The sequence below is a fragment of the Ranitomeya imitator genome, chromosome 2 (assembly GCF_032444005.1).
Source record: "Ranitomeya imitator isolate aRanImi1 chromosome 2, aRanImi1.pri, whole genome shotgun sequence".
Taxonomy (NCBI): domain Eukaryota; kingdom Metazoa; phylum Chordata; class Amphibia; order Anura; family Dendrobatidae; genus Ranitomeya; species Ranitomeya imitator.
Window position 1 is genome coordinate 396,555,872 of NC_091283.1, and position 14,013 is coordinate 396,569,884.

The 14,013-nt window shown below is 41.9% G+C and overlaps 1 protein-coding gene across 1 annotated transcript in view; it reads left to right on the forward strand.

The window, feature by feature from the left end:
• Positions 1–14,013, forward strand: part of LOC138664138 (oocyte zinc finger protein XlCOF7.1-like) — a 74,149-nt gene that overhangs the window by 12,006 nt on the left and 48,130 nt on the right. The window contains exons 2-6 of the mRNA XM_069750579.1: positions 3,959–4,105; positions 4,236–4,415; positions 4,498–4,621; positions 4,705–4,802; positions 5,887–5,977. Coding sequence (XP_069606680.1) covers positions 4,028–4,105; positions 4,236–4,415; positions 4,498–4,621; positions 4,705–4,802; positions 5,887–5,977 — 571 coding nt within the window. The 5' untranslated portion in view covers positions 3,959–4,027. The remainder of the gene's footprint in view (positions 1–3,958; positions 4,106–4,235; positions 4,416–4,497; positions 4,622–4,704; positions 4,803–5,886; positions 5,978–14,013) is intronic.

A 14,013-nucleotide genomic window follows, 5' to 3' on the forward strand; every position in this document is an offset into this window, starting at 1 on the left:
TTAATTTACCTAATAAAAGCTATATTTTAAAAAAATTCCTCACTGCTATACACTACCGTTCAAAAGTTTAGGGTCACCCAGACAATTTTGTGTTTTCCATGAAAACTCATACGGTACTTTTATTAATCAAATGAGTTGCCAAATGAATTTAAAATCTAATCCAGACATTGACAAGCTTAGAAAAAAAAGATTTTTATTTGAAATAATAATTTTCTCTTTCAAACTTTGCTTTTGTCAAAGAATGCTCTCTTTTTGCAACAATTACAACATTGCAGACCTTTGGCATTCTAGCAGTTAATTTGCTGAGGTGATCTGGAAAAATTTTGCCCCATTCTTCCAGAAGCCCCTCCCACAAGTTGGTTTGGCTTGATGGACACTTTTTGCGTACCATACGGTCAAGCTGCTCCCACAACAGCTCAATGGGGTTGAGATCTGGTGACTGCGCTGGTCACTCCATAAGGCTGGGTTCATACTGAGTTTTAGGCGTCCGTTAGACGCACTACATTACACTGCGGCATAACGTGGTGTAACGCAGTCCGTTAACGCCGCCATTGAGTCCAGTGTCGGATGCATCGCTAGCATACGCCCACAATGGGCGTGCGCTAGCGATGTGCCGTCATTGAGTGACGGACCCTGGGATGCGGGCTGCAGCGTTTCCGGGTCCGTCACTGCTAACGCAGATAGAGCATCTGCTAGCTCTATCTGCGCTAGCGCGATGTCATGTCGGCACTTGCATTAACAGCAGCCCGTTAACGCATGTGTTGAACGGGCTGCTGTTAACGCAATGTGAACCTAGCCTTACAGATAGAATACCAGCTGCCTGATTCTTCTCTAAATAGTTCTTGCATAATTTGGAGGTGTGCTTTGGGTCATTGTCCTGTTGTAGGATGAAATTGTCTCCAATAAAGCGCTGCCTACAGGGTATGGCATGGCATTGCAAAATGGAGTGATAGCCTTCCTTATTCAATATCCCTTTTACCTTGTACAAATCTCCCACTTTACCAGCACCAAAGCAACCCCAGACCATCACATTACCTCCACCATGCTTGACAGATGATGTCAGACAATCTTCCAGCATCTTTTCAGTTGTTCTGTGTCTCACAAATGTTCTGTGTGATCCAAACACCTCAAACTTGGATTTGTCTGTCAATAACACTTTTTCCAGTCTTCCTCTGTCCAATGACTGTGTTCTTTTACCCATATTAATCTTTTCCTTTTATTAGCCAGTCTCAGATATGGCTTTTTCTTTGCCACTCTGCCCTGAAGGCCAGCATCCCGGAGTCGCCTCTTCACTGTAGATGTTGACACTGGCGCTTTGCTTGTACTGTTTTAATGAAGCTGCCAGTTGAGGACCTGAGAGGCGTCGATTTCTCAAACTACAGACGCTAATGTACTTATCTTGTTGCTCAGTTGTGCAGCGGGGCCTCCCACTTCTCTTTCAGCTCTGATTAGAGCCTGTTTGTGCTCTCCTCTGATGGGAGTAGTACACACTGTTGTAGGAAATCTTCAGTTTCTTGGCAATTTCTCGCATGGAATAGCCTTCATTTCTAAGAACAAGAATAGACTGTCGAGTTTCACATGAAAGTTCTTTTTTTCTGGCCATTTTGAGAATTTAATGGAACCAACAAATGTACAGGTCCTTCTCAAAAAATTAGCATATAGTGTTAAATTTCATTATTTACCATAATGTAATGATTACAATTAAACTTTCATATATTATAGATTCATTATCCACCAACTGAAATTTGTCAGGTCTTTTATTGTTTTAATACTGATGATTTTGGCATACAACTCCTGATAACCCAAAAAACCTGTCTCAATAAATTAGCATATCAAGAAAAGGTTCTCTAAACGACCTATTACCCTAATCTTCTGAATCAACTAATTAACTCTAAACACATGCAAAAGATACCTGAGGCTTTTATAAACTCCCTGCCTGGTTCATTACTCAAAACCCCCATCATGGGTAAGACTAGCGACCTGACAGATGTCAAGAAGGCCATCATTGACACCCTCAAGCAAGAGGGTAAGACCCAGAAAGAAATTTCTCAACAAATAGGCTGTTCCCAGAGTGCTGTATCAAGGCACCTCAATGGTAAGTCTGTTGGAAGGAAACAATGTGGCAGAAAACGCTGTACAACGAGAAGAGGAGACCGGACCCTGAGGAAGATTGTGGAGAAGGACCGATTCCAGACCTTGGAGAACCTGAGGAAGCAGTGGACTGAGTCTGGTGTGGAAACATCCAGAGCCACCGTGCACAGGCGTGTGCAGGAAATGGGCTACAGGTGCCGCATTCCCCAGGTAAAGCCACTTTTGAACCATAAACAGCGGCAGAGGCGCCTGACCTGGGCTACAGAGAAGCAGCACTGGACTGTTGCTAAGTGGTCCCAAGTACTTTTTTCTGATGAAAGCAAATTTTGCATGTCATTTGGAAATCAAGGTGCCAGAGTCTGGAGGAAGACTGGGGAGAAGGAAATGCCAAAATGCCTGAAGTCCAGTGTCAAGTACCCACAGTCAGTGATGGTGTGGGGTGCCATGTCAGCTGCTGGTGTTGGTCCACTGTGTTTCATCAAGGGCAGGGTCAATGCAGCTAGCTATCAGGAGATTTTGGAGCACTTCATGCTTCCATCGGCTGAAATGCTTTATGGAGATGAAGATTTCATTTTTCAGCACGACCTGGCACCTGCTCACAGTGCCAAAACCACTGGTAAATGGTTTACTGACCATGGTATTACTGTGCTCAATTGGCCTGCCAACTCTCCTGACCTGAACCCCATAGAGAATCTGTGGGATATTGTGAAGAGAAAGTTGAGAGACGCAAGACCCAACACTCTGGATGAGCTTAAGGCCGCTATTGAAGCATCCTGGGCCTCCATAACATCTCAGCAGTGTCACAGGCTGATTGCCTCCATGCCACGCCGCATTGAAGCAGTCATTTCTGCCAAAGGATTCCCCACCAAGTATTGAGTGCATAACTGAACATTATTATTTGATGGGTTTTTTGTTTGTTATTAAAAAACACTTTTATTTGATTGGATGGGTGAAATATGCTAATTTATTGAGACAGGTTTTTTGGGTTATCAGGAGTTGTATGCCAAAATCATCAGTATTAAAACAATAAAAGACCTGACAAATTTCAGTTGGTGGATAATCTATAATATATGAAAGTTTAATTGTAATCATTACATTATGGTAAATAATGAAATTTAACACTATATGCTAATTTTTTGAGAAGGACCTGTAATGTCCCAGATTCTCAACTAGCTCAAAGGAAGGTCAGGTTTATAGGTTCTCTAATCAGCCAAACTGTTTTGAGCTGTGCTAACATACTTGCACAAGGGTTTTCAAGGGTATTCTAACAATCCATTAGCCTTCTTACACAGTTAGCAAACACAAAGTACCATAAGAACACTGTACTGATGGCTGTTGGAAATGGGCCTCTATATACCTATGAAGATATTGCATTACAAACCAGACGTTTGCAGCTAGAATAGTCATTTACCACATTAACAATGTATAGAGTGTATTTCTGAATTATTTAATGTTAGTTTCATTGGAAAAAACTGTGCTTTTCTTTAAAAAATAAGGAAATTTCTAAGTGACCCTAAACTTTTGAACGGTAGTGTAGGTATTGTTTACTATTGGGATTCCGGCTTTATTGTCCAATTTTTGGCCTTTTCTAAAAAAGACCAACGTGCTGACTTATAGGACGGATATAAAGCACATGGTTCTCAGGCTTGCCCCTATCTTCATCACATGTATCCCGTCATCGTCCTCGACTTCTGGTATCAGTGACGGAGCTGCCTTTATACGATACTACTTGTTCCAGTCCACATAAAGAGAAAATACAAATTCTACACGTTATATTTCCTCATATGTTTTACCTCTATTTTATCTAGTAATTGTATTATTACATGGGATCTTTATGATGTTACATCGTCATCTTCTCCCCATTCAGGTCTCTACAATATCGGATCCTCTCAGTAGAGATCTCCATTATAAGCAAATTTTTTATTGACTATTAAGCATGGATATTAACAAGGACCAGATGGCGGAGAGGATATTACACCTCACCCTAGAGATCCTCTTCCGGCTTACTGGAGAGGTGAGAGATTCTGATGACGTCACATTACCTTATTCTTATCTATGGGAATAACAGAATGAACAGACGTGGAGAGGTGAAGACTCTGGAAATGTCTATAGTAAGATTTATTAATGTGTCTCTCCATAACCAGGATTACACAGTAGTGAAGAAGACCTGTAGTGAGCACTGTCAGGCCCCTGTGTCTGATGGATGGGGAAGACCTCTGAGCCCAATCACGGGAACTCCACCTCACCCCCTGATACATGAGGACATCAATGGCCAGAAGATCCTGGAACTCACCTACAAGATGATTGAGCTGCTGACTGGAGAGGTGACACTGGTGGGAATGCTGGGACATTATACAGTAACGCTATGGAGGGATCGGGGTGATGACGTATTATTGTATGTGTCAGGTTCCTATAAGGCATCAGGATGTCACCATCTATTTCTCCATGGAGGAGTGGGAGTTTTTAGAAGGACACACAGATCTGTACGAGGACTTCAAGATGGAGGTTCCCCAGCCCCTCACATCACCAGGTAATAGACTGGACTAAATACACACGGCCTATAATTATCTGTATGTAAAGAATGAATTCAGTCCCTGTATGTGTTTCCTCCAGTTCTATCCAGTGAGAGGACAACACCAGAGAGATGTCCCCATCCTTTTCTTCCACAGGACTTTAAAAAAGAAGATCCAGATGTTCCTCAGGATCATCAGGTAGATGGAGAGAAGGTGTCATGAAATCTCCCCTATAATGTGTAGAAGCTGTGAAGGTCTTGTGCTCAGTCTTGCTTTATCAACTAGTATTAAACTCTGAATGGCCAATTTGTTTGAGACACCGGTTATTTCATAATTAGAGTTTCCGTATATGAAAATTAGACCATTGACCCCGGCTTGCAGCAGAAAATGAAGCGGTCATTTTTCCGTGTGAATCTACATGAGAATCAAAATACGAGTGATCAGAGCAACTTTGAATGAGGCACTGTCATCAGTGCTAGGGTCAGGACCTGTATTTCAGAAACTGCCAATGTTGTGACATTTATACGTACAATGTGTCAGGACTATACAGAGAATGATGAGATCGAAGATAAACTTCCATTGGAAGGGGATCATATGAATGTTAACAATGCCCCCAAAAAGATATCAAGAACCTTTCTAAGCAACTCGTGCACAATGAATGCAAATTGCAGCTGAATCCGTGATAGAATAGGTAATTCGAGTGAACTTTTCTGTCTGATAAAGATGGAGTAGTGGTTCAGGGATTGTTTTCTGTGCGCATCCTGTGATGCGCGTGTATGGATGTTTGTAAACTGGAGCATACCTAAGCATTGTGGACGACCAAGTTCATCACTTCATGGCAGCTGTTTACACTGTGGTAGAAGGGCAATGTCCCATGCCGCATGGTTTTGTAAAAAGTATACTGTCTTAGTAAGTTAACAATTCAACACCAAGTGTAATCAACAACAAAGTGCTGAGATTCTGATGGCCACAGAGGTTTAATGCTCTACTAGATGGGTGTCTCTAATAACGTGGCGATTCAGTGTATGTTGTATACTTGTTGGAGATGACAGAATAAAGCTGATCATAGACATTAGATGTTGTTTGGATCTTCTCACAATTTTATGGTTATGAAGACTGCTGGTTAGAATTAGGAGACAACAGGTTGGTTTATATAGTAGACCTGCTATGTGTTAACTACTGCTGTCATATCATTTGTGGTCTTCTTTTGAATTTACAATCTTTTATAATCTTTCACGCACCTTTTCTATCTGTCTGTGACTTTTTGAAATATTTGTTTCAGGATGAAGATCTGACCCATATTAATACTACGGAGACATATGTGAGGGGTGATAAGCGGTGTAAAGAGGAGATTCCTACAGATGACTGCACAAGTGAGTAGTGGCCATTGAATGCAGAGAAGTCACAGATTTCTTTCATTCAGATGCTGATACAATTACTGTATTTTTCAGACTATAAGACTCACTTTTTTCCTCCAAAAATGTGGAGAAAAATGGGGAAGTGTCTTATAGTCCGGATGTACTGGTACTGGCTGTGGTGTGTAGGCGGGGGAGCAGCATCGGCGGAGAAGCGGGTCACAGGAGGCTGGAGCCAACCTCTGCGTTTAACTGCTGTGCCTGCTGCTAAAAAGAAATTAATGTTCACTGTATTCCACGCCCATGGGCATGGAGGGCAATGAATATTAATTTCTCTTTAATAGCTTCTTGGTATGATTTGGACCCCGGCTCGGGTCCTGGTATGCATGGCTCCATCAGAAAACATAAAGAAACCCAAAACATTACACTTACCTTCCTGGTGCTCCCTCTCAGCATCTTGTTCCGCTGCCAGCAGCTGCTTTATGCTTGTAAGCAGCATGGCACGAATGTCATGCGCTGCTCACAAGCAGAGCACAGCTTCCGGAATACTCCCAAAACCGGGACTGCGCGCTTTGAGCAGTGAGTAGTCATTGCTATTCAGTAGCATGCACAGTGTCAGTCACGATGGTTACTGTAGATTGTAGGGTTGTCGGAAGAGATGGTTCTTTAAGTTCCTTTTTTTCAAATTAACCCTTAAGTGATGGAGCCGAATTTTTGAAATCTGACCAGTGTCACTTTCTGTGGTAATAACTCTGTAATGCTTCACCAAATCCCAGTGATTTTGAGATTGTTTTTTCGTGACACATTATACTTTATGATAATAGTAAATTTAGGTCGATATGTTTTGAGTTTGTTTATAAAAAATATCAGAAATTTGAGAAAAATGTTAAAATATTTGCAATTTTCAAACTTTGAATGATTATCCCTTTAATCCAGATAGTCATGCCACAGCAAAACATTAATAATATTTACCACATGTCTGCTTTACATCAGCACTGTTTGTAAAATGTTAATTTTATTTTGTTAGCATTTTAGGAGGTTTAAAAATGTAGCAGTAATTTTTCATTTTTTCAAGGAAATTTTTAAAAAATATTTTTTTATGGACTTATCCATGTTTGAAGTGCCTTTAGGGGTCCCATATATTGGGAAACCCCCAAAAGTTATACCATTTTAAAAACCGCACCCCCTGACATATTGAAAACTGCTGTCAGGTAGTTTATTAACCCTTCAGTTACTTTTCAGGAATTAATGCAAAGTGACATGACAGAAATTAAAATGTGCATTTTTACCATCTAAATGCCTCTAACTTCTGAACAGGTTACAACAAGCGTCAGACTCTAAGGGTACCGTCACACAGTGGCATTTTGATCGCTACGACGGCACGATTTGTGACGTTCCAGCGATATATCCGTGACGTTCCAGCGATCTCGCTGTGTCTGACACGCTCCTGCGATCAGGGACCCCGCTGAGAATCGTACGTCATAGCAGATCGTTTGAAACTTTCTTTCGTCGTCTAGTGTCCCGCTGTGGCAGCATGATCGCATGGTGTAACAAAGGTGTGCACGATATTGTATACGATGTGCGCATAGTAACCAATGGCTTCTACATCGCACATACGTCATGAAATTATCGCTCCAGCGTCGTACATTGCAAAGTGTGACAGCAGTCTACGACGCTGGAGCGATATTGTTACGATGCTGGAGCGTCACGGATCGTGCCATCGTAGCGATCAAAATGCCACTGTGTGACGGTACCCTAAGGCCGCTATTTGGTCATGAATTGCTATGGCAAACATCAGGACCACACAATCATGACCTGAGGGCACCAATTGGGATAAAGAGGAAGCCCCCACACTGTGTAAACCATTTATAATGATGTAGTCATTATTGACAGCAGCATCTAAGGGGTTAAACAGATTTGGACAGTGCAAACACTGATTGTGGCTGATGCAGCAAGTTGTCAGCTATAGTGTACAATCGACAGATGCTGGATTGTCACCTATATGGGGAGGTATTCTCTTATATCTCTGGTCAGTTAAAAGACGTATTGGTGGTCATTAAAGGGTTAACCCCTTAACCCCCAAGGGTGGTTTGCACGTTAATGACCGGGCCAATTTTTACAATTCTGACCACTGTCCCTTTGAGGTTATAACTCTGAAACGCATCAACGGATCCCGGTGATTCTGACAATGTTTTCTCGTGACATATTGTACTTCATGTTAGTGCTAAAAGTTCTTTGATATTGCCTGAGTTTATTTGTGAAAAAAACAGAAATTTGGCGAACATTTTGAAAATTTCGCAATTTTTCAACTTTAAATTTTTATGCCCTTAAATCACAGAGATATGTTACACAAAATACTTAATAAGTAACATTTTCCACATGTCTACTTTACATCAGCACAATTTTGGAGCCAAAATTTTTTTGGGTTAGGGAGTTATAAGGGTTAAAAGTTGACCAGCAAGTTCTCATTTTTACAACACCATTTTTTTTTAGGTACTACATCACAGTTGTAGTCACTTTGATAGAAAGTCACTTTATGATAGAAAATACCCAAGGGCGACACCATTCTAAAAACTGCACATCTCAAGGTGCTCAAAACCACATTCAAGAAGTTTATTAAGCCTTCAGGTGTTTCACAGGAATTTTTGGAATTAAAATTGAACATTTAACTTTTTTTTCATTTACTTCAAATTTACTTTAGCTCCAATTTGTTTTATTTTACCAGGGGTAACATGAGAAATTGGACCCCAAAAGTTGTTGTGCAATTTGTCCTGAGTACGCTGATACCCCATATGTGGGGGTAAACCACTGTTTGGGCGCTTGGCAGAGCTCGGAAGGGAAGGAGCGCCGTTTGACTTTTCAACGCAGAACTGGCTGGAATTGAGATCAGATGCCATGTCGCGTTTGGAGAGCCCCTGATGTGCCTAAACAGTGGAAACCCCCCAATTCTAACTGAAACCCTAATCCAAACACACCCCTAACCCTAATCCCAACCATAACCTTAACCACACCCCTAAACCCAACCCTAATCCCAACCGTAAATGTAATCCAAACCCTAACTGTAGCCCCAACCCCAACTATAACTTTAGCCCCAACTCTAACCCTAACTTAAGCTACAATCCTAACCCCAACCCCAACCCTAACTGTAGCCCTCTCCCTCACTTTAGCCCCAACCCTAACCCTAACTTTAGCCCCAACCCTAACCCTAATGGGAAAATGGAAATAAATACATTTTTTTTATTTTATTATTTTTCCCTAACTAAGGGGGTGATGAAGGGGGGTTTACTTTTATAGCTGTTTTTTTTAGCAAATGTTTATGATTGGCAGCCGTCACACACTAAAAGATGCTTTTTATTGTGAGGTCTTGTTTTTTGCAGGACGAGTTGACGTTTTTATTGGTACCATTTTCGGGCACGTGACATTTTTTTTTGTTTAATTTTTTTAAATTAAAGCCAGGGCCCAACATAGGCAACCTAAAGGGCTGGGCAGGACCACCAGATGTGAACCATTGTGCACTCATGTGCTCTGCAGCGCCAACACAGGCTGGAAACCACTTCTGCAGAACTACAGGAACCCGGTACCACCCGGATACAATTTTGTAGTTTGTCTCCTGAGCTTTGGTTGCAATAACTGATTTATGTGAAAGATGGAAACAGGTCCTCCAACTTTCAGGGGAAAACTTAAATTACAACTCTGTCTCCCAGGCTCTGCAAAAGTGGGGAAGGCACTCCTGGACAGAAGATGAAATTAACTTATATAAGACTGAGATCGCATAATCTGGTGTAGAGGGGGATATGCACAATTTTTCAAATGCTGAAAGTGGGCGCAAGTAATCAGGACTCCTAATGAGAGGGCTAAGAAAATGGTTAAGTTGAGTGTATAACAAAAATTGTTGTAATGTGGGAGTCTGAGCTAGCAGTATGGCTGAGAGACGGGGTATTAAACCCTGAAGAGCAACATTGTATAAACGAAGGTTTTTTTTGGAACTATGTAAAAATGCATTAGAGGAGGAACCCGGTAGAAATCCCGGGTTATCGTTAATTGGGAAAAGGGGACCTTGTAAATCAATCAGTGGATCCTTGGATGTAGATGAATGTATAGCTTTAAGAGCAGGGCTGTGGAGTTGGAGTTGGAGCCCATTTTGGTAGAGTCGGTGTCATCAAAATTGAGGAGTCGGAGTCGTAGTTTTGGCTTACCGACTCCACAGCCCTATTTAAGAGTATGGAGCACACTGAAAGACAAAGGATCTTCCCTATGTTGGGTAATTAAGGGCCAGATTCAGAACAGAGCAGAGATAGAGAACAAAATGTCTTGAGCAATTGAGACCCAAAGTTTAGCGGGGAAACAGTGAAGTCAAGAACCCGGAAGTGGGCAGCTGCTAAATAATATCTACATTCTTGTACCAGACGCATCCTTAGGTTTGGTCGATATATTAGATCTGATTTTGGGACATCTCGAGGCCCAGACAAAGCAATTGAGCATTAGTTGAATTCTATGTCAGAAGGGAGGAGGAATATGTAATGGAATAGTCTGGAAAAGGTAAAGCAATCTAGGTAGAATTGTTATTTTAACAATATTTACACTTCCAAACCAAGTTCATTGAGAACAAGTTAGGGTACCGTCACACTATACGATTTACCTACGATCACGACCAGCGATATGACCTGGCCGTGATCGTAGGTAAATCGTAGTGTGGTCGCTGGGGAGCTGTCACACAGACAGCTCTCCAGCGACCAACGATGCCGAGGTCCCTGGGTAACCAGGGTAAACATCGGGTAACTAAGCGCAGGACCGCGCTTAGTAACCCCATGTTTACCCTGGTTACAAGCGTAAAACTAAAAAAAAAAAAACAGCACATACTTACATTCTGGTGTCCGTCAGGTCCCTTGCCGTCTGCTTCCCGCACTCACTGACTGCCGGCCGTAAAGTGAAAGTGAAAGCACAGCCGCTGTGCTCTGCTTTCACTTTACGGCCGGCAGTCACAGTGCGGGAAGCAGACTGCAAGGGACCTGACGGACACCAGAATGTAAGTATGTGCTGTTTGTTTTTTTTTCAGTTTTACGCTTGTAACCAGGGTAAACATCGGGTTACTAAGCGCGGCCCTGCGCTTAGTAACCCGATGTTTACCCTGGTTACAAGCGAACGCATCGCTGGATCGCATCGCTAGATCGCTAGATCGGTGTCACACACACCGATCTAGCGATGACAGCGGGAGATCCAGCGATGAAAGAAAGTTCTAAACGATCTGCTACGACGTACGATTCTCAGCAGGATCCCTGATCGCTGCTGCGTGTCATACACAGCGATATCGTAACGATATCGCTGGAACGTCACGAATCGTACCGTCGTAGCGATCGAAATGGTATAGTGTGACGGTACCCTTAGAAAGACCAGATGGGATGTGAATGCCCAAATAGCTGATGAATCATCAGCAGACCATTTAAAGGGGAGGTTGTCTTTTAATTTTTTGTTTACCTGTGGGTGTAGTGAAATGTTAAGAGCCTCAGATTTGTCAGCATTTATTTTGAAGTTTGACCATTTCCCAAATTTGTCTAACTCCAGCAATAAAAGGGAAGATATACAGTGGGGCAAAAAAGTATTTAGTCAGTCAGCAATACTGCAAGTTCCACCACTTAAAAAGATGAGAGGCGTCTGTAATTTACATCATAGGTAGACCTCAACTATGGGAGACAAACTGAGAAAAAAAAATCCAGAAAATCACATTGTCTGTTTTTTTATCATTTTTTTTGCATATTATGGTGGAAAATAAGTATTTGGTCAGAAACAAACAATCAAGATTTCTGGCTCTCACAGACCTGTAACTTCTTCTTTAAGAGTCTCCTCTTTCCTCCACTCATTACCTGTAGTAATGGCACCTGTTTAAACTTGTTATCAGTATAAAAAGACACCTGTGCACACCCTCAAACAGTCTGACTCCAAACTCCACTATGGTGAAGACCAAAGAGCTGTCAATGGACACCAGAAACAAAATTGTAGCCCTGCACCAGGCTGGGAAGACTGAATCTGCAATAGCCAACCAGCTTGGAGTGAAGAAATCAACAGTGGGAGCAATAATTAGAAAATGGAAGACATACAAGACCACTGATAATCTCCCTCGATCTGGGGCTCCACGCAAAATCCCACCCCGTGGGGTCAGAATGATCACAAGAACGGTGAGCAAAAATCCCAGAACCACGCGGGGGGACCTAGTGAATGAACTGCAGAGAGCTGGGACCAATGTAACAAGGCCTACCATAAGTAACACACTACGCCACCATGGACTCAGATCCTGCAGTGCCAGACGTGTCCCACTGCTAAGCCAGTACATGTCCGGGCCCGTCTGAAGTTTGCTAGAGAGCATTTGGATGATCCAGAGGAGTTTTGGAAGAATGTCCTATGGTCTGATGAAACCAAACTGGAACTGTTTGGTAGAAACACAACTTGTCGTGTTTGGAGGAAAAAGAATACTGAGTTGCATCCATCAAACACCATACCTACTGTAAAGCATGGTGGTGGAAACATCATGCTTTGGGGCTGTTTCTCTGCAAAGGGGCCAGGACGACTGATCCGGGTACATGAAAGAATGAATGGGGCCATGTATCGTGAGATTTTGAGTGCAAACCTCCTTCCACCAGCAAGGGCATTGAAGATGAAACGTGGCTGGGTCTTTCAACATGACAATGATCCAAAGCACACCGCCAGGGCAACGAAGGAGTGGCTTCGTAAGAAGCATTTCAAGGTCCTGGAGTGGCCTAGCCAGTCTCCAGATCTCAACCCTATAGAAAACCTTTGGAGGGAGTTGAAAGTCCGTGTTGCCAAGCGAAAAGCCAAAAACATCACTGCTCTAGAGGAGATCTGCATGGAGGAATGGGCCAACATACCAACAACAGTGTGTGGCAACCTTGTGAAGACTTACAGAAAACGTTTGACCTCTGTCATTGCCAACAATGGATATATTACAAAGTATTGAGATGAAATTTTGTTTCTGACCAAATACTTATTTTCCACCATAATATGCAAATAAAATGTTAAAAAAACAGACAATGTGATTTTCTGGATTTTTTTTTCTCAGTTTGTCTCCCATAGTTGAGGTCTACCTATGATGTAAATTACAGACGCCTCTCATCTTTTTAAGTGGTGGAACTTGCACTATTGCTGACTGACTAAATACTTTTTTGCCCCACTGTATATGTGGGGTAAGGCAGAAAGTCATCAGCAAAAACAGAACATTTATAGTCTTGATTTTATTTTTTTATTACAATACCGCGAATGTCAAGGTTGTCTGACGGGTGCCATTATTAATTGAAAATTGATCAGAAAGTGAGCCATTAATTTTAAGTGTAGCAGACAAGCGATTATACAGAACACCTATTTTGGATTTGAGGGACTGACCCAAGCCGATAAAGTCAGTTTGGTCAATAGAAAGCCATGAAACCCTATCGAAAGCCTTTTCAGCATCAAGTGATAGAATCATCAGTGCAGTTTTATGAGTTTCAGCAAAGTAAATAATATCCAGGGTTTTAAGTGTTATTTTGCCCTTCTCTACCCAGGACAAAACCCACCTGGTCTGAGTGGATAAGCCTCGGGAAAAGTGGGTTTAATCTATTTGCTATTAATGTAGCATACAGTTTGATATCGACATTGAGTAATGATATTGGGCAGTAACTTGCGCATAAATGAAGATTCTTGCCAGGTTTAGGAATGATAGTGAAATGCGCAGATGTGGCCTGCGTGGGAAAAGGAGTGGAGGTCGAAATCTTGTTGAATGCTTCAAGCATCAAAGGAACCAACTGATCCTGAAAGGATTTATAGAATTTGGATACAGTAAAGATATATATCTTGGTACCGTGTTAGCCAGTAGATAGAAAAATATTTAGAACAAATGTTACCATCTTTTCAGTTAGCCATTAAAAGGTATCAACCACTGAGGAATCTCAATTCTAAATATTTTTTAGAATTTGGATGTTAGACCATCAGGTCACAGACTGTTATTATCAGTGAAAGGTCCTGGGGGGTGAAAGGTGCTTCCAACTCCTCCACAGACTCATCCAACA